Genomic DNA, 18,704 nt, shown 5'->3' with positions numbered 1-18,704 from the left:
TCTAATATAGTGTTATTGCCCTTGTTCTTATATTAGCATTTTATCTTATTATTACCTCTAAGTCAAATGTACGTGTCTCGTAATGTTTTATATTAGTTTTGTTATTATTATATATATTATATACGTATCCACTACACACCATTGTTATCTTCTATTCTAGTTATTTTAGTGCAAGACAGATAATGACCTGGTTATATAATAACATGACATTTTTTTCATTATCATTTTACTGTGTTCAAACAGATTCATAGTAAATGAAAGATCTGTATTTTTTATATCGTTCCCATTAAATCCAACTAGACTACATTTTATCTTGTATGTTATTATAAATAATATGCATTTAAAAAGTTCTCTATCTCTGGTGATATTCAACAATTAATCAGTTATAAAACGTAAATATATTTGATCTTTATTATTATTACACTACATATAGATCTCATAACCTAATTACACCATAATCTATACGATTATTCATAATATATTCATTCATATTTGACCCTCCTGTTTTCTATATTATGTATATACATATGTAAGCATAGATGATATTTGTAATGTTATATATCGTCTGTTTATCTATTTTTATTAAGCTGATATTATTCACATATTAACACGTATTTAGTGTCATCTATAACCACATTATCCACACGTATACACATAATCCATAACATAACCTGCCATTATATACCTATTCAGTTTTATTTATCAATACTCTAATATCGTCCTTTATTATTTTTTTTATCAATAACCATTATACACAGAACTATTAAATAGTCGTTTTGATATAAAACACATCATGATTGAGATTGTCAACAGTCATACAACATATTATATTATTGAGTATATACATATCGATATGTTATGCATACATTATATATACAATTATTTATCATTTCATCTCTACAACATTACTTTCGCATATTATTATCTTATTTCTATCTGTTCTACACAAACTGATATACACACACATACGTCATTAATACAAGTCTCATAATTTTGAGTTTATTATATATTACATACACACGTGTTCAGCTATTTTCACATCATAATCTTGTTCATTTCTATAACAATACTATCTATACGACAACATATTTACTATATTATATTGATACATTTTATGACGGTTATACTTTTGTTGTTTTTTATCAACAATATTACTATATTATCGTATTTTATATTAAAATTTTAAATCGATGATATATGATGTGATTTTTGGTTTAAGACTTCATTGGTATAGCATCATAATAACTGAATCCAGATATATATGACATTTTGTTATATTTATATATTTTTATTGAGATAATATAGGGTTATTGATAACTGTTTGTAGATAATATATATTTTTATACATATATATTTATATATAACGTATCTATCATCATTATATATACCTATAATGTTGTATTTATTCATATATCTGACACTATTCTCTATATTGATACACTCTCTTCACTATCTCATACTATTCACATATACTCTTCACTCTATTATAACAACCATGCACACGCATACCCTTTCTCTATCCTAACTATTTGCACACTCACTCTCTGTTATATTATTCTACGCATACCCTTCCAATTCTTCTAAATATCATACTGTCGTCTCATACACCCCCACACTCCATATCACAATACCTCATACATTCCACCACATCGTACTACTCACACATCTATACACTGTTCATTTTATTACGCTGTCTATACACTATTCACATATTCCATCATATCACACTATTCGTACACTCTTTTCACATCATAACATATGTATATATACTCTTTTCCATTATTCCATCCTACCCCAATATTACTCATTATCCTATATTTGTTGTATTTTATAATACAACGATCTTGCAGAGTATATATCAATACCAGTTATTTGTTTTATTGTATGGACAGAGTGAGTGGCGAGAAAACACTAAAAAAATTGCTTTGTCACCATTCTTTCCTAGCCTCAACAAGGATTCTAGTTGGATTTCAAACCTGTCTTTAAAATTTTCGAACTATTCCACATCTAGACAATTGGTTGCAAAAATGAAAAAAGTGAATGAAAAAAAAATGAGGCTCACCACGACAAAGGAACTACGCTTGTCGACCTGACGTAATTTTCTAGCTGACACATTTTGGCTGCTCAAAAACTCCAAAAAAAAAATTCCTTAGCGGAAATATACAAGGCGTATGTGACTCAAAAAATACCATATTAGTATCAACCAGCGCAGCTCAGAGGACACCGTACTGTGTGCAAAAAATAATGGGGCTATAGCTTGGGGAGGTAGATGAACTATGAACTCAAAATTACGTCTGCCCTAAATATTCTAGAAATAATTAAGTTGAGCAATGCATAGGGATGACAGAAAGGGCGCCGACTGCACAGCCGATGAGAATATATGTGTCAGGTAAATTGGTAGAGTTGAGTGGTGAATCGATAGACACGCGCGTCTTCATGTCGAGTCGTACAAATACTATATGAATATGCTATATCTAGAAGTCTAATCTGAAGAGTGTGTGTGCACTTTACCATATGCATACATATGCTACAGCGAATCTTATGAGACAATTTTTATGACGTCTAGCACTGTCTGTGCATGCCTCCCACCTTGTAATAGTCATAGTAGGGGCCCTGAGGATAGCACTGTACATAGGGACTTTGAAGGTACTGGGAATCATAATATCCTGTAAATGGCTTAAAGTTTCCAATAAGAGGCTGAGTTTGTTCATTCCAACTCTCTTGAATGATCATATGATAATACATGATCTTTTCAAGCGCATGATCGTAAATCTCACACAAGGGTTTGAGATTGGCTACGGATAGTTTGTCTTTCCAACTCGTTTTGGGCTGGGCATCGACAGATTCAGTCACAGCTTTCTCGAGCGAGGTAGGGACGATTATGTTGGCGTACGCGTGAGCGGGTTGAGGCAAAGAAGGTATTGAAGCGGATCTGGATTGTATCCATGGCATAGCAGCATGAGAGGAGTTAAAGGCCTGAGATTGGGCAAAGTACGGCTGCATAGATAAAGCTTGCATTTCGCTTAGGCAATTTTGATTGGCAGTATCAATAAGTCCTAATACCCCTGCACCATATCTAAACTCCGCTGCATTAGGGTTCAGCTTCTTTTTCGTATTTTGCACATTTGGTCTTTTACTATCGGCAGAAGCGTTTGAGCCAGTGTTGTGAGATGTGTTACTACCACTTGCATTGCTGTCATTCGAGGTATTCTTATTTTCACCGCTGTTGCTGGTACTCTTAGCACCATTAGCAGATTCTCCTGGATTGTTGAGGGTATATGCCTGTCTTGATGGATTCGAACTGGAATGTGGTTTCGATTTGTCATAATTTCGATGATTAAAATCGTGCGAGGACTTCGGTTTCTCGCTCGACTCCTTTTTCCAAGAGACGTCAGACGTAGCCTGCTGCGTCTGGTCAGAGGGACGCTTTGCTGACTCAACGGATTGCTTGGTATTAGAATAAAGAGAATTGGTGGTGTTGTAGCGATTGAAGGTGTTTGAATGTGCAGAATTGCGATTAGAGGTAATTTTTGTGTTGTCATAAGTGGCTGAATTGTTCGCATTTCGAGACTTAAAATGCTGAGGCTGACTCGATGAATATTTCTCCTCACAATCTTCCTCGACTTTCTGACCTCTCTCCTCTGCTACGTGTGCATTCTTAGTACTGGCAGACTCAATTTCACGAGCTACTTTTTCTGCACTAGCCTCATTGGCCTTGTAAAATTCGCTCTCTTTGTCAAGTGGAGCAGCATAAATGGATTCGTTAAATGTAGACAAAACGCCAAACTTGCGCCTATTGACTTCAAACTGATCAAATGGTTTGCTATCACTGTTGGCCTCAGATATCTCCTCAAGTGTGCCAACAATACTGTCATCTTTATCTAAAAGACATTCACAGGATTGCAATTTTCGGTTTTCCGGGTAGACGTTGGATTTTGTAATTTCAGAGTCAGTCAAAAAAGTGTTGCCTGATGGGCCCCAAGAAGCGTCGGTCATCACAACTCTCATTGATTCGAACTCGTTATCGGCAATTGCGAGAACGGGGCATGGTTGCTGAGTCTCGGGTTTATCTCCCTTGGGCAATTTGTGTGCCATTTTCAAAACGATGCCATATCTTTTGTTGTAACTACTCATAACAGAAGGCTCTGCAGTTGAACTGATAATGTTGCTAACATGAAAAATCCCTTCCCAGCACTGGCCATCCTTGAGTTGAACGACCACTTTTTTTCCCTTTGGTTCCGACGAGAAAAGGCAAACACGCGCAGAAGAACAAAACACATTAGAACAAAATATGCCTACAAAAAATAAGCGCACGCGAGCAATGAAAGTTTACGACGTACAATGCAAGACAGAAAGGCCCAGTGAATACGATCTGCGTTTGTAGGTCTTGAATTGCCTGTATAATTTTGGTTACCGTGACCCCCACCATGATGAGAGGCCCCTTGATTGCCTCTGCTTCCAAATTCTTCTCGCTTGTGGGAGCTAAAATAGTGTCAGTGACAAAAACCCTTTTCTGCTCTCATTGCCGAAAATATGTCCGGAAAACACAGAGTTGTCTCTCAAATACAGCACGACTTATCGGAAGGATTCGCCAATCAAGCCAGACTCGAGGCGAGTCTCGTGCGCTTTTTAAAAAAATGGTACTGTCGTGCAGGTAAAAATATAGCCCATTTTCAGAGAGTAGATCGCGTACCTATATGACTTTTCCCTGCATCCCCTGCTTGAGTTCATCTGACTAGCTCAGTGGAGTGACGAGTTCGAAACGCTAAGAGTTTGTAAAGGTGCTCAATTTCAATGCTGCCAACTTTGCAGCTCTATGACTTCTCCTTGGTGCCACTATGAGAACGCCTGTAATATTCTGCCGTCAGAAAATAATATACCCCGGATTGTTTTGGCGCAAAGCAAACCAATTTTGTGGTACTGAGGTTTACAGAAAATGAATTACAGACCGAAAAACATGTAGTATAAAATGAAGGATTTGCATAATGTTATTGCCCCCAATAATTAATTTCAAAAAGAATAGGCATTTTGAGAGCAGACGAATCAACCTATCATGCTATAAAAGAACTTCTCTCTATAACGAACAGGCAAAAATCAAAATATTAAATCTCATGTATCCTTCACGTTTTATGTGAATTGATATTGTAGTTTCTCATTTCTCTCGGCTGGCAGCTACCACTTCAACTATTTTTTCGAGGCACACTTTACAGTATGTCTAAACAAAGGAGGCAAACTGAAGATGCTTTAGTTTCGGATGAAGAGGAAGAAGAAATTGTCCCTACATCTGAGATGGCATCTGAAGAACTAGTTTCTGAAGAAAATACAGAGCACGTTGGCCCTCACGACCTTTCTGTCCTACAGGTGCGGATACATCTTAGCTATGCGCGGTATGGGAAGGCTACATTTATAGCCACAGCATAGCATTGCCAGTGCTCATAAAAGGGCTTGAATTAAAACTTGTTCAAAAGGCGTCTGGGTGTGTCACTGCGGCTGAAATAAGGCGACTTCAAGATGCCGGCTATTACACTTGTGAGGCGATTGCTATGGCTACAAAGAGAGAAATTCTTGCCGTCAAGGGAATTGGAGAGAGCAAGGCAGACAAGCTTTTAGCTGAAAGTAAGTGTGTTCAACATTTTGTACAAGATTTTTTCCTCACGTACTGACTTGTGCTTTTCCAGCGTCTAAGTATATCACCATGGGCTTCGTGACAGCTACCGACATGCAAGCTACAAGAAACGAAGTGATTCAAATTTCCACGGGTTCAAAAGAGTTAGACCAACTGTTAGACGGCGGTGTCGAAACTGGAAGTATCACGGAAATCTTTGGTGAATTCAGAACTGGTAAGACACAATTATGTCATCAGCTCTGCGTGACCTGCCAACTCCCCGTAGATCATGGCGGCGGCGAAGGAAAGGCCCTATATATTGACACTGAAAATACTTTTCGTCCAGAAAGGTGCCTAGCTATTGCAGAGAGATATGCTCTTCGGGGTAGTGACGTGCTGGACAACATTGCGGTTGCCCGTGCTTTTAATTCGGATCATCAGACTAAGCTTTTGATGCAAGCAGCGCAAATGATGGCCGATTCCAGATTTGCATTGATCGTCGTTGACTCCGCAACGGCTTTGTATCGTACTGACTACAGCGGCAGAGGACAGCTGTCTGATCGCCAAATGCACTTAGCCAAGTTTTTGCGATCTTTGATGAGATTGGCGGACGAGTTCGGAGTTGCTGTGGTGATCACAAACCAGGTGGTAGCGACTGTAGACAGTGGCGCGGGAATGTTCGCCGGGCCCCAATTAAAGCCAATAGGGGGAAACATCATTGCGCACGCGTCGACGACGAGGTTGTATTTGAGAAAGGGAAGAGGAAATTCTAGAATCTGCAAAATTTACGATTCTCCCAATCTTCCCGAATCAGAGGCCGTCTTCGCAATTGAAGCAGACGGCATTCAAGATGCCAAAGTCGATATTTAAAAAAAGATTGTATATATATTTTCGTTGGTGTATCGCACACTTGCCTAGCGTATGTCCTTTTTTTAACCAGTTCTATGTCGTAAAATTAAAAGGTTACGTCAAAGAAATGCCGGATTTGTGTATAGAGCCAGTTATTGTTGTATCTCGCTTTATAAAGGTGCAAAGTGAGCACGCTCTAGATCAGGTTCCGGGATTAATCGCCGTATATTCATTTTGATTTTGCACGTAACATGGAACGCCGAGAGGAATCGACAGATCCTGCTAAACTGAGTAAAAAGTACGTAGGTCGCACTCGCAACATAAAAAATCAATTTGGCAGCTAAGGTTAAAATTTTCTATGCACGGCTAGCTTTCGTTATCATATCTGACCTCATTCACTAAGAGAGCTGAATAAACTCAAGGCCAGGGAGAAAAAGGCGGCCGCTATTGTACGCATTTAATATTGAGTTCATTTTTGTCTCGTACGACAGAGGGTCTATTCAGTCTTCGATAAAATTTTTCTTCCGGTACAGTTCTGGCTGAATGAGGTCGAACTGCCTCACACGAAGGATCTGAGACGTATACGTTTTTAGTTTTTGTCAGTTTTAAGCGTTTGTGTCCTCATTGAGCGTGCTGTGACAAATAGGCTGCAAAAAAGGCCCAAGAACCTCCTCAGCAAGTTGTCGATTTGTCCAAATATAGCCACTTGTTTGGGACTCGTCCGCTGGTCGAGGCGCCATTGAAGAATTCGCAAGAAAGGCGAGTGTATGTTGCAATCGATCAGTTGACGGCGAAGTTACATGGCTCCAAAGTGTGGGTTCGGGGGCGCATTCACCGCGTGCGCAAGGCCGGTTCTGGGATGTGCTTCATTACGCTGCGTCAGCGCTGGGCCACGGTGCAGGTCTTGGCGCAGGCCGACGAGGAGGGGAACGTCCCCCTAGCAATGGTAAATTGGCTATCGAAAATCAAACCTGAGTCGATTATTGACGTCTATGCTACTGTGTCGAGGGTACAAGAGAAAATCGAAAGCACCAGCCAACAAGACGTTGAACTGAAGCCCATAACTGCTTGGGTTGTTAGTGGTGTTAGACAGACGCTGCCGTTGCGCGTTCAGGATGCCTCAATCCCTGAATCCCTATTGGAAGCACAGCGCCGAGAATTGGTCGAGTTGGACGAAAAACTGAAGAAAGCACGCGAGCAGCTAGAACAGCTGAAAGTCGGCTCTCCGTCGGAAGAGGAGGCTATTCAGAGAGCTCAAAAGGAGGTTGATCTGCTTACAGACACAAAGGGACGCGCCGTGAAATACGTAGATGTGGATCAGAGCACTCGGTTAGATAATCGCATAATTGATTTAAGAACAGCAGCGAATCAAGCAATTTTCGCCATTCAGAGCGCCACCACCGCATTTTTCCGGGAGTATCTTATTTCCCAATCATTTATTGAAATTCACACTCCAAAACTTGTCGGCGAGGCCAGTGAAGGGGGCGCCGAAGTGTTCGCCGTGAAATACTTCGAGCGAAACGCCTACTTGGCTCAGTCACCTCAGTTTTACAAGCAAATGGCGATTGGCGCAGATTTCGACCGCGTGTTTGAAATTGGTCCAGTTTTCCGCGCAGAACGCTCCGATACCCCTCGCCACATGACCGAATTTACCGGAGTCGACATCGAAATGCAAATCTACCAACATTACCACGAAGTCTTGACGGTCTTAAGTAATTTGTTCACGTACACATTTGCAAAAATTGAAAAGCATTTTGCTCCAGAACTGGAGATCATCAATCAGCAATATCCGTTTCGCCCTATCAAATACCTAGAAGAAACTCCCATCCTAAAATACGTCGAGATCATAGATCTGTTGCGAGACGCGGGGGTTGACATCGGGTACTTCGACGACCTAAATGCTGCTCAAGAAAGAATGCTAGGTGAAATCATATACCGAAAGTATCAAACCGACTTTTACATTATCGACAAATTTCCTAGCCAGATCCGTCCATTTTATTCGATGGCCTGTCCGGAAGACCCAAACTACGCCAACGCTTATGACATGTTTATCCGTGGAGAAGAAATGTGCAGCGGTGCGCAGCGAATTCACGATCCGGAAATGCTCACGCAACGAGCCATAGAAAGGGGCGTCGACCCACCGACGATAAAGAATTATATAGACACTTTCTGTTACGGGGCGCCACCTCATGGAGGAGGAGGCATCGGATTGGAGCGCGTGGTTATGCTGTACCTAGGTTTGAACAACATCAGGAAGACGGCGATGTTCCCACGTGACCCCTACCGTTTACTACCTTGAACTCGGTGACTTGCGTTGCATGATCGAAGTCCATGAATGATAACGAATTTTCCCAAGTGCCAAGGCAAAGCCCGAACTAAAAAAAACGCACAATATTGTTTTGAAAACATTTTTTATGTGGTCAGTTCGTTTCTTTTGTTGATGCCTTCGCGAGTTGCGTGTTTGAACAAAGTGTTGAGTCAAGGTCCTTGTTCTCCTCTAGCATTTTTTCCCTCACCAGCTGGGCCTTTTCTACAAATTCCTAAAAATAGGTCGTCAACGAGAGCTGTGTGAGTGCGCGCGGTGAAAACGGCTAGGAAAAATACAGAGTCACAGCCGAGTAAGACAATTTCTGTGCTGGCGCAATAATCGGGGAGACGCCGTAAAGGCGCTGTGTGTACCAGTGTTATTATCCACACATTGGTATACTAGCGGATCATACCCCTATTTTCCTTTCAACTTGAAGCTGCAGCTTTTGTTGTTCTTTAGCAATAAGGGAATGCAAAAATTGCTCTACCGTCATCGTATCGTCTGGCTGCTCCATTGGAAACGCTCAAAAAGAGGTCGAAAAATTGGAATTCAACGCACCCCTCAGGCCGAATGAAGGGGCATCATAAATGACGTAAATTTCGGTCGTAAAAAGATCGTTATAATTTTTGTTTTGTTCGTCTGTTTCAGAGTCTCAATACATGCTACGGCCTCTTTAATCACGACCAAGTCTATCGATTGCTTCGACGCGCGCCAGATAGGTCGGGAATTGCCTTGCGCGATCTGAGTGGGGTATATGACCGCAGACAACGCTGCATCTTTTTTTAGCGTCGGTGTAAGGGGAATAAGGGTCCTGTTCCCACATAGTCCCTATCGATGTCAGATACTGTATATGAACCGAGTCGTTCAAGCGCTGCAGGAGGCATGTGGTTGGACGGTTTGTTGGCTTTTTCTGAAGGTGTACGCCTGACTCTTTTTTTAATTTGTGCGACACGTCAAAGAGAAAGAATGCGTTTTTGGAAAGCCCCGCGGGTACTGAAAGAACGCTGTGCCTGTTGTCGGCGGTGATGGCATGGAGAGAGAACGGGTTGAATCAAATCAGGTTTAAGTCTTGCATGGGCGGCGTGCAGGTACCTGAACGTCGAAAGCCCGGGGGTTCTTGCGTTGAGATTGACAAGAGCGTCGGCAATTGGTCAGGGACCGGTCAGAGGCCGCCAAAGATTGTGTATGCATGCGGATCCCACGCTCAACTGAGCCACGCGCTGTCTGAGTTTTACCGCACTCCGTACGCCTCATCTGTTAGCGCATGCGTGTTGGGGAGCCAGTCTCATTTGTGCCTCAACCCGGCTTTGTCTCACTTGCGAGATGCGCCGACGCACAGCCGTGTGTGTTTTAGTTTGGTACAACAGGGCAAGTGTCGTTATTACGGCAACTCTTGCTTGCACCGGTCCCCGCTTGTCAAAGACATCGAGGACCTGATTCAATGGGGCTTATCGAACGAGGCGTGTCCGTACTTTATCTCGAGAGAGCAACAGTCCAGAGCGGACGTTCTCTTTATGTTTTACAGCGACCTCGTCGACAGGCGCGTTCGCGAGTTGCTTCAAGTTTGCTTGCGAGGCGCGGTCGTCATCGTCGATGAGGTACGCAATATTGAGGACGTTACGTTGGAGCGCAGTTCTTTTTCGCTTACGAACGTCGAGGTAGGACTGGCGATATCCGAGCTCAGGCGGTACGCGAACTTGGTGCAGCAGCGCGGCCAGATGCGGGAAAGGATGACGAAGCGGAGCAAAAGGCTCGACTGCGACCTAGAGAGTGAGTTGCAGCGGCTTCTCGAGGCCTTGGAAAAGCTCAAAGCCAACATCGAGACAAGCGACTATTTTTCGCAAATGAGACCTGGTCATTTGTGTGGGAAGCGCATGTTTGACATATTTGAAAAAGCTGGTATTGACTCGGAGAGCTTGCCTGGCTACATTAAGATTATCGAGCACATTGCCGCGTTTAATAAGACAAAGCGTTGTCGTTCGCTGGACTCTTTTCGATTTGAGAAAGAAGGCGGCCATCTAGGCGCTGGGTGGAGCGGTCTCTCGCTTGTAGGGGACCGCCTGTCACAGCTGTTTAGAGAAATTCCCTTGACAGATTTTCTAGAACATTACAGGTTGACATTTGAGCAAGAGTACGATTACCTGGTGTGTGACAATGGGCCTATAAAAAGGATTGTCTATTGGTGCTTGAACCCGGGATTGGCAATGGTTGATTTGACGAGGTCGTGCTTGTGGAACTTGATATTCACCGCTGGAACGTTACCGTCATTAGATATGGTCAGATTTGAATTTAAGCTTTCGTTTCCCGTTACAATCTGGAATTCTCATATTGTGTCTCCCTCGCAAATATGGGTTGGAATCGTGTCCAGCGCGGTCGACGGAGCGGTTCTCAACTCCTCCTATCACACGCGCTGCGACGCCTATAAGCGGAGTCTGGGATACACTCTGGTCAACGTCGCGCGAATAACGAGCGGCGGCGTACTGGTTTTTTTTCCTTCGTACCGGTTCATGGAGGAATGTCTGAGAATTTGGAAAGAGCCGGAAGAAGCGAGCCACGTCGCGATTTGGAGCAACATCTGCAAATACAAACTTCCTGTTCGGGAGCACAAAGACCCAGGTAAGCTGAAGGCGTCGATCATGAACTACTACCAAAAAGTCGCGGATCAAGGCGTCTCGGAAGCGAACGGCGCCATTCTGTTTGTGGCGTATCGAGGCAAGGCGTGCGAGGAATTGGACCTTACTGACGACTACGGAAGGGCGATCGTGGTGATAGGAATCCCGTACGCATCCGGATTTGACGAACGCGTTAAAATGAAGCGAGCCTATTTAGATGAAAGAGCTGCTAAGATGTCGTTGAGTTCCAGAAGAACCTTCACCAGCTCAGACTGGTATAACCAGATGGCTTGGTATTCCATCAATCACGTGATAGGGCGAATAGTCCGGCATCAAAAGGACTACGGCGCCATCCTTTTCGCGGACGAGCGATTCGCCCACGCGTCCTCTATGTCTTATTTGAGTCACTGGCTCCGGCCTTATGTCAAAATATACGAAAATCCTGGACATGCTTTCATGTCTCTGACAAAATTTCTCACGTCTAACAAGCACTCCTTTCCAATTGACAGAAACCCGACGTCGATTCGTACCGACGCCGCGCATGGAACGTCTCGCAAGCCCAATGGCCCCACGGATGACGGCGTGATAAATGCCAACGCAGCCGCTTGCCTCCATTCGCCCGGCCTCCCTAAACCGCTAGTCCTTTTTCTGAAGCCCACGCGTGTCACCCACGAGGACGCGGAAAAAGCCGCGCAGCTGCTCAAAAACCTCAAGTGCCAGCTCACCAAATACGAGTGGTTCGCGTTTCAAAGCCTGCTCGTACAGTTCCAGCATCAGGTCATTAAAAAAAAAGACTTACACCTGAAGTTTCAAAACCTTCTGTCAGAAAGACCAGAACTCATGGCCGAATTGCGGATGTATTTAAAAAAATCGTGAACTCGGCGAGACACCGTCGAGCTTCGCAAAGCCCTCCCCCCCCTAACTATCGCCTTGGACTCTCTTTCTCCCCAATGGGGAGGAGGAGGAGGACCTTCTACAGTTGGGTTCCTCTGTGCGCACGCTCACCGCGGTACCAAGTAAAACGAGCTGAGCTGACTATCAAGGCACAAAAAAAACTTTGACCACCGTTGACGATTTTGACAGCACACAAATAATGACAGGTAATACCACTAAATTCATCCTGGAGCTGAGCACATCAGTTCTCGTCCGTCGGACTGCACGGAGCCGCACTCTATGGGCTTCGCTCGGTGCGCCCCACAGAAGGGAGGGGCCGTGGACAATGTACGCACCTGTCTAAATTGTCGCTGCAACGACACGCGATTATATATTCGATCAAATGATCCCTTTTTCAGGGTACAGATCCCCTATATCGCGCAACGCCAGCCTTCGCATACCGCCCGAGGCATTTAAAAGCTGGTAGACACGGACCGCATCTCAGCGCCGCCTGCGCTGTTTCAGAAGGTGACAAGAGAGCGCTTTGACCGAGCGTACATTTTTTTTCACATTTCACACTCGCGCTTGACAGATTTGCCAAGTGCCGCGTTCGCTCTTGGTCGGCGGACAGACCACGAGGGTAGGAGACGGCAGGGCTTGTTGGTTTTTCTGGCCGAGAAGCGCGGTCCATGTGCGACGAATTTGTACAGATCTAGAAGTGGCTCGAGAGCCAGCGCCCGTGCTCTTGCGCGCTTTTGACGGGCACGAAGGACCGCAGTATGTTCGACCTGTGCACGCGGCGCTTCCGTTAACGCTTTGCCCGCGTCGCCGGCACGCACGGGGCCTGGGACGTCCGAGGTTTCTCGGGGCCTCTCGCCGAAGTGGTCGCGAGAGGACTCGCCGTGCAGCGGGCTTTGCCCCCGCTCGAGGAGGGCGGAGTGTCTCGTGCGTGGCAGAGTTGACGACAAAGGAAGAACATAAACGCGAAAAAACGGACGCTTCTGGGGCCATTTTTGAGAGGGGGTGGCCGTAGTCGTTCAGCTTGAATCGGGCGCGCCAAGGTAGGCTGCTTGGAGAGAGAAGCGAGAGGGTTCCCGGAGGGTGGAGAGGATAGAATCTGGTTTGCGCGGTTGATGCGATGGCGGCGTGATTTATGTTTGTGTGTGAGTTTTGAACGAACAGGGCGTTCCTTTTCACGCAAAAAGTTTTTCGCGTCAGCGCCTTGCGGAATTCCAAATTGAGCTGTTGGAAGGCTTAGCTTGGTTCCCGCTGCCAAAGGCGCTTTGAAAGCCCGAGCCGCTCTTGGGCTTGAGTTCGCTAGGGGTTCCGAAAGACGGTGGGTTCGAGACTTGGCCGAAGCCCGCGAAGGCGCCGCTTTTTGGATTGGCAGCGGAAGGAGGGGCTGCGAACGCGCTAGTCTTGCCAAACAGCGACGAGCGGTTTTCGAAGTTGCTTGCGTTGGGAGCGAGGGGCGAGTTTCCGAAGCCAGTCGTTGGAGGAGTGGCGCTTCCGAATTGGTTGTTGTTGCTGCTGGCGGAGTTGCTGTCGAATTGAGCCGAGTTGTTGGCGTTATTGTTGTACGGATGACTGAATGCGCTGGGAAACGCGCTGGAAGGAGGAGGGACGTTGCCGAACCCGCTGCCGTTGTTGAAAGTGGCTCCGAAGGTGGAGGAGCTTTTGGCGGCGCCGGAAAACCCGCTGCTGGCGATGGAGTTGCTGTTGGAGAAGCCGCCGAAGCCGCTTTTGCCCTTCATGTCGGTAGGGACGCCGAAGCTGCTAGAGGGGGGGGCGGTGGCGCCGCTGGTACTTGCGCCGAATCCGCTCGTGTTGCCAGCGTTGATAGCGGCGTTTGCGAACCCGCTGGGAGCGTTTCTAGATACGTTGCCGAATCCGGACGCCGCGTTGCTGCCACCGACGACAGAGCCGCCTTTGGGGTTGGCGGGCGCGTTGTTTTTGGCACTGTCTAGGTATTTTTTGAACCCGTCGTTGCCGGAGGATTGAAAGCCGGAGCCGCTCGCGAATCCGCTTGGATTGTTCGAACCACCTTGAGAATAAGAACAGGAGAACGAGGAGGGCCAGGCGCTCGTCGAGCCGAAGGTTGACGTCTGGCCGAACTTGGACGAGGAGGTGAAGCTCGGAAAGGTGCCCGTCTTCCCGAAGGCGCTGGTGGACTGAGCGCCTTGCGGGGCGGCGTTCGGCCAGCCGGTTGCGTTCTGACTCTCGGGAGCCGGGGAGGTGCCGTCTTTGGCGGGAGCGGAGGCGCCTTGAAAGCCGTTGCCGCTGCTGTTGGGCGCGGCGGGAGAGAAGAACGGAAACGGACTCGACGCCGAAGACGGCTTGGACGCGCCGGTTCCGAATGCGGTGGAAGCGGGTCGCGGACTGTCGGGTGACGGTGACGGTGGTGACGAGGGCGTGGGCTCGGGCGGGAGAGACGAGCAAGAAAAGGCATGCTCGGATGACGCGGCTTTTGCAGGCGTGGCCGAAAATGAAGGAAACGCGTTTAGCTGCGGCGATTTAGGCGAAGAAGGTGTGATGGTCGTTGGCCCAGGTGCTTTGTTTTCGTCCTGGACGTGCTTGGCAGAGGCGGAAGCGGAGGGGGTCTGGGCCTTTGGACTCGATGGCGTCGCCGCGTCGGCCGGTTTGTCGCTTGTTTTGTTCTCCGCGGTCGATTGGGGTGGCGTCGCGGAAGGAGGGACGTCGAGATCGGCGGGGTCGGTCTTTTTAAATTCTTCCGTTTGGGGGGACGTGCAAGCAGAGGAGGCGACATCTGGCACGGACGGAGGCTCTTTTTGCTTGACGAAAGCTGACGAAAACGCGTTGCTCTTGGCTTGGAACGCCGAAAATGGAGAAAAATTGGTCTTTTGGCCGCCCTCCTTGAAGTCTTGTTGTCCGACTTGCAAATTGGAGAGCGGAGTGTCTGCGGCCGTTTTGTTTTGAGGCGCGAAGTTCAAGGTGCCTCTGCCCGGCGTCTCCGGGGCCGACGAGCTCGAGTCCGCCGTAGGCGAGGGTGCGCTTTGCTGAAAAGCGTTCGAACCGTCGTCTTTGGTGGGCTGGCCCTGTTTCGACGGCGCCTCGCGGTCCCTCGAGTCGTCTTTTTGCGCGAGGGGGGGCGCGGGGCGCTGCGGAGAGGGGCCGGGCGAGTTCGCCGGGTCGGAGGGGGCGCCGAAGCTCGACGGCGCCGGCTTTTCCGAAGTTGGCGGCGCGATCGGTTGTTGTTCGGCAACTCTGGCGACGCCTTCTTTTTTGGTCTCCGACGCGTCTTCGCTGCTTTCGAGAGGTTGCTGTGACGAGGCTGACTTCGAGGGTGGAAACGGGGGAGAAAGCTTTTGGACCTTCCAGGCAAAGCTGGCGCCCTTCAACGGCACTCGCTGACCGATGTTCAAATGGCGAGCCAGTTCCGCCTCGACGTGGCTGAAGGGATTCACCACTTCTCTTTGGCGCTGAGGCGGCTCCGTGCTCTCGGCCGCACCCGCTGGTGACTTCTTCTGGACGGCTCCGACCTCGCCTTTTTCTCCGCCGGCTCTTTTGCTTTCGCGCAGGTCCGACTGGTCCGCTTTTCGCGTCGAACGAGAGGCCCCGGCGCCCTCGGGCAGAGACGGGGCGTGCTTCCGAACGCCGGATTCAGAGCGTTCTTCTTCTTCTTCTTCAACTGCGACGATGTCCGCCGCGTCGTTCATGCGCAACAGGTCGTTCTTCAGAAAGTCCCACTTCCAGTGGAGGGGCAGAAAGCGGTCCGACAGCTTGCCCGTCTCCGACGCCGGACCGCCGTCGAAGGCCGCCTCTTCGCAGGGGTCGGACGGGGCTCGGCGGCGAGGGGATTCGTCGTTGACAGAAGAAGAAATGCCGATAGTTTTTGGGCGCTCTTTTTTTTGGTGCAATATTTCTTCGGCGATCCTCTCGAGTTTTTTGACTCGCTTCACCTGCCTCACGATCTCGTCGGAGTTGGCGGCGATGAAGTCGCTGAACGCCGAGAAGACGTCGTCGGAGCTCAGGTCGAGACGCGACTTGGCACTGGGCCGTTGAGCGGCGAGCGAGCCGGGCAGCCGCCAGGCGACGTAGGGTTGGTGACACGACGCGGTGAGAGCGGTGGGGAAAGAGGTCTGGCCCGGTCTGAAGCTCGGAGAGGCCCAGACGAAGCGTCGGTCCTTCTGCAGCAGAGGCGAATGCTTCGAGAGGGGGGGCTTACGGCCGCCGGGAGACCCCGACAACAGAGAGCGAGCGATGTCCGCGTCCGAGCGCCGGTCGTCTTCGACGGACAAAATGTGTTTTTTCAAAGTGTTGTAGAGGTCAAGCGAGCTTTTCAAGCTGTCTCTGAGCTTTTCGATCTCGCTCGACACGAGCTTGCTTTGCGCTTGGAGGTATCGCTTGACGTTCTGCGCGTCCTCGTTGAGCGGCTGGTTGTGGGACAGCAGGCACCGAGCTTCCGCGGAGTCGAAGAGGAACTGAGCTTCGGACAGCACCTGCCTGGTTTCCAGCGAGTTGGCGTGAAGGTTGCGGAACAGCGAGCGCAGCTTGTTCAGGCGGCCGAAAAACGCCTGCAATTCGCCCTCGACGGACTGGCAGAGCAAGTCCACGCCCTCGAACGACGGCGAGAGCAGACAGATCGACTGCAGTTCGCGCGCCTGGTCGACTGTGGACTCGAAGGACGAGAGCTCTTGGAGAAACTGGCTCATCGCCTCAGTCCGCACGGACGAGGACGCGAGCGCGGCCGCCGCGTCGGCCGTTTCGGAGGACGAGTCGCCGCCTTTTCCGCGGGGGGAACTCGGCCCGTCACGCGCAAAAGGCTGAGGCTTTGAAGAAGGAAAGCGCTCTTTGGCGCTCAGAGCGGACTTAGAAGGCGTCTCAAAAGAAGTGCTAAGGAACAAGGGCTTTGCCGCCTGGTTGTTGCCGGGCCAAAAGCCGGCGCTCTCCTGGTGTTCGGTGGTCTTTTCGACCTTGCTGGAAGCGGGTCCGGTGAAATCGAAACCGGTGCTCTTATGGGGAACCGCGGGGGCCTGCGGGAGATTCACGTCCTTGTTTTTGGCGTTTTCGGAGCGCGCGGCGATTCCTTCACCGGCGTTGCTGTTTTGAGCCTCCCTCGTCTTGTCTAGAGAGCGGTATTCGAAACTGAAAGGCTGGTTTTTTCTCTCTCGCAACACGAAAGCGTCTTTTTGGGCCGCGATCGGCGCGGCCTCGGATCCACGATTGTCCTTGGAACTTTCTTTCACCAACTCGCTCTTTGCGAAGACGCCGTCCGCCTTCTTCCCGGAGTCAGGGGCGCCTTCTCGGACATCGGCGCATTCTTCTCTGGCCTTCGTCGAGCCAGCTTGCTCGCGCTCGTCTCGCTTCGCCTCCGCACCGCCGGTTTCCGTGTCGCCTCCGCGAGCCGGATCGCCGGCCTGATCTCCTCCCGGCTTGCCAGGCGTGGCGCCGAGAGGCTCGCCAGCATCTTCGTCCGCCTCCTCCGAGTCGAGGTCGCTCTCGACCTCCTCGAAGCGATCCTCTTCGCTACGCCCGTAGCCCTCGCCGCTCGCCTCGTCGGCCGAACTGCTGCCCTCGCGGTCGGAATCCTCCGACAGTCCGACCTCCTCATCGACGCAGTCCCGACTCCCCACGCCAGCTCGCTCCGTCAGTCGGAGGGCTTCCAGAGGGAGAGAGACCTCGTCCTCTTCGGCGACCGCCTCCCTCTCCGAAGCAGGCCGCTCGTCGTCTTGCTCCCCGCTCAAACCCTGTGCGCCCTCCCGATGGAGACACGTCACCGCGGACAAGACGTCCTTCTCGTCCTCTCGCCTCATCACCACCAAGGTGCACGAGCGGCCTTCCGAGAACGAAGGATCCAGCCACGCCATGCCCAGCAACAAAGAGTCCCCGAGCGGATAAGACAGATCGGACAAATAAATCCAGCCGCCTCCGTCTTTTCGCCTCTTCAAAAACTCCACGTCGGATCCGGAAGTGACTCCATACGCAATCAAATCGCTCTCTCGATCATACGAGGCGAAGAACTTAGTTTGCACCTCGGTGTCCAAGAAAAAACTCGTCCTCTTCTGGCTGGAAACGCGCTGCGGGTCGCGAACGTCTACGAGCAAGATGGCGCCGTCCGTGTCATCTGTCTCGCGTGTGTACCAGGTGAAGAGAGTCGGCCACATGACTGCGCACGGGGGCATCGCCGGACTCGATTCGTCTATCGAGACGGGCTCCAGCGCGATCTGAAGCGAGGGAGAGACGGCAGTCGCCGCCGACCGAGGAGCCTGGTGGCTCTCGAGCGAAAAATCAACCCGAGAAAGTCTATAAACCCGCTGGGCGTCTACAGACAGGTAGACCAAGGAGTGCGAGCCCGGAGACCAGTCGAAATCGACGACCGAACACTGGGGACCGTCGAGCGCGGGAATGGTGCAGACAGGAGCCGATGCGTGAGAAGAGGAGCTGAAAGTCGAAACCGATATGAAGGAACGCTCTCCAGATCTGTCTCGCGTGTGTC

The 18,704-nt window shown here is 49.1% G+C and overlaps 4 protein-coding genes across 4 annotated transcripts; 3 read left to right on the top strand and 1 right to left on the bottom strand.

Moving 5' to 3' along the window:
* Nucleotides 1-2,321: 2,321 nt before the first annotated feature.
* On the bottom strand, nt 2,322-4,956 carry LOC126326200 (ataxin-2 homolog). Its single transcript, XM_049995579.1, has 3 exons — nt 4,694-4,956; nt 4,341-4,482; nt 2,322-4,230 (listed from the first exon to the last, which is right to left on the bottom strand). The coding sequence occupies exons 1-3, from the start codon at nt 4,729-4,731 to the stop codon at nt 2,563-2,565; spliced, it is 1,848 nt and encodes a 615-aa protein (XP_049851536.1). The 5' UTR covers nt 4,732-4,956; the 3' UTR covers nt 2,322-2,562.
* A 185-nt stretch (nt 4,957-5,141) lies between these two features.
* On the top strand, nt 5,142-6,475 carry LOC126326194 (DNA repair protein RAD51 homolog A-like). Its single transcript, XM_049995572.1, has 3 exons — nt 5,142-5,361; nt 5,469-5,616; nt 5,679-6,475. Exons 1-3 carry the CDS (start codon nt 5,212-5,214, stop codon nt 6,473-6,475), a joined length of 1,095 nt encoding a protein of 364 aa, XP_049851529.1. The 5' UTR covers nt 5,142-5,211.
* Nucleotides 6,476-6,603: 128 nt separating this feature from the next.
* Nucleotides 6,604-9,177, top strand: LOC126326223 (aspartate--tRNA ligase, cytoplasmic-like). The gene is made up of 3 exons (XM_049995603.1): nt 6,604-6,752; nt 6,858-6,903; nt 7,101-9,177. The coding sequence occupies exons 1-3, from the start codon at nt 6,706-6,708 to the stop codon at nt 8,751-8,753; spliced, it is 1,746 nt and encodes a 581-aa protein (XP_049851560.1). The 5' UTR covers nt 6,604-6,705; the 3' UTR covers nt 8,754-9,177.
* A 658-nt stretch (nt 9,178-9,835) lies between these two features.
* Nucleotides 9,836-12,250, top strand: LOC126326192 (uncharacterized). The gene has a single exon (XM_049995571.1). The coding sequence runs from the start codon at nt 9,836-9,838 to the stop codon at nt 12,248-12,250; it is 2,415 nt and encodes an 804-aa protein (XP_049851528.1).
* Nucleotides 12,251-18,704: the final 6,454 nt, after the last annotated feature.

This window comes from Schistocerca gregaria, unplaced genomic scaffold, assembly GCF_023897955.1.
Source record: "Schistocerca gregaria isolate iqSchGreg1 unplaced genomic scaffold, iqSchGreg1.2 ptg000980l, whole genome shotgun sequence".
Classification (NCBI taxonomy): domain Eukaryota; kingdom Metazoa; phylum Arthropoda; class Insecta; order Orthoptera; family Acrididae; genus Schistocerca; species Schistocerca gregaria.
The sequence above is the reverse complement of the archived record's forward strand: the minus strand, read 5'-3'. Positions and strand labels throughout refer to the sequence as shown.

Excerpts from the sequence above, each read along its gene's own strand:
- LOC126326200 (XM_049995579.1), bottom strand. The coding sequence starts at position 4,731 with ATGAACTCAAGCAGGGGATGCAGGGAAAAGTCATATAG. Across the intron at positions 4,483-4,693 it reads TGCAGGGAAAAGTCATATAG|CTCCCACAAGCGAGAAGAAT; the intron begins GTACGCGATCTA and ends ACACTATTTTAG. Across the intron at positions 4,231-4,340 it reads GGGCCTTTCTGTCTTGCATT|GGAAAAAAAGTGGTCGTTCA; the intron begins GTACGTCGTAAA and ends TCGGAACCAAAG.
- LOC126326194 (XM_049995572.1), top strand. The coding sequence starts at position 5,212 with ATGTCTAAACAAAGGAGGCAAACTGAAGATGCTTTAGTTTCGGATGAA. Across the intron at positions 5,362-5,468 it reads ACGACCTTTCTGTCCTACAG|GCGTCTGGGTGTGTCACTGC; the intron begins GTGCGGATACAT and ends CTTGTTCAAAAG. Across the intron at positions 5,617-5,678 it reads AGACAAGCTTTTAGCTGAAA|CGTCTAAGTATATCACCATG; the intron begins GTAAGTGTGTTC and ends GTGCTTTTCCAG.
- LOC126326223 (XM_049995603.1), top strand. The coding sequence starts at position 6,706 with ATGGAACGCCGAGAGGAATCGACAGATCCTGCTAAACTGAGTAAAAA. Across the intron at positions 6,753-6,857 it reads CCTGCTAAACTGAGTAAAAA|AGAGCTGAATAAACTCAAGG; the intron begins GTACGTAGGTCG and ends TCATTCACTAAG. Across the intron at positions 6,904-7,100 it reads AGAAAAAGGCGGCCGCTATT|GCTGCAAAAAAGGCCCAAGA; the intron begins GTACGCATTTAA and ends TGTGACAAATAG.
- LOC126326192 (XM_049995571.1), top strand. The coding sequence starts at position 9,836 with ATGGGCGGCGTGCAGGTACCTGAACGTCGAAAGCCCGGGGGTTCTTGC.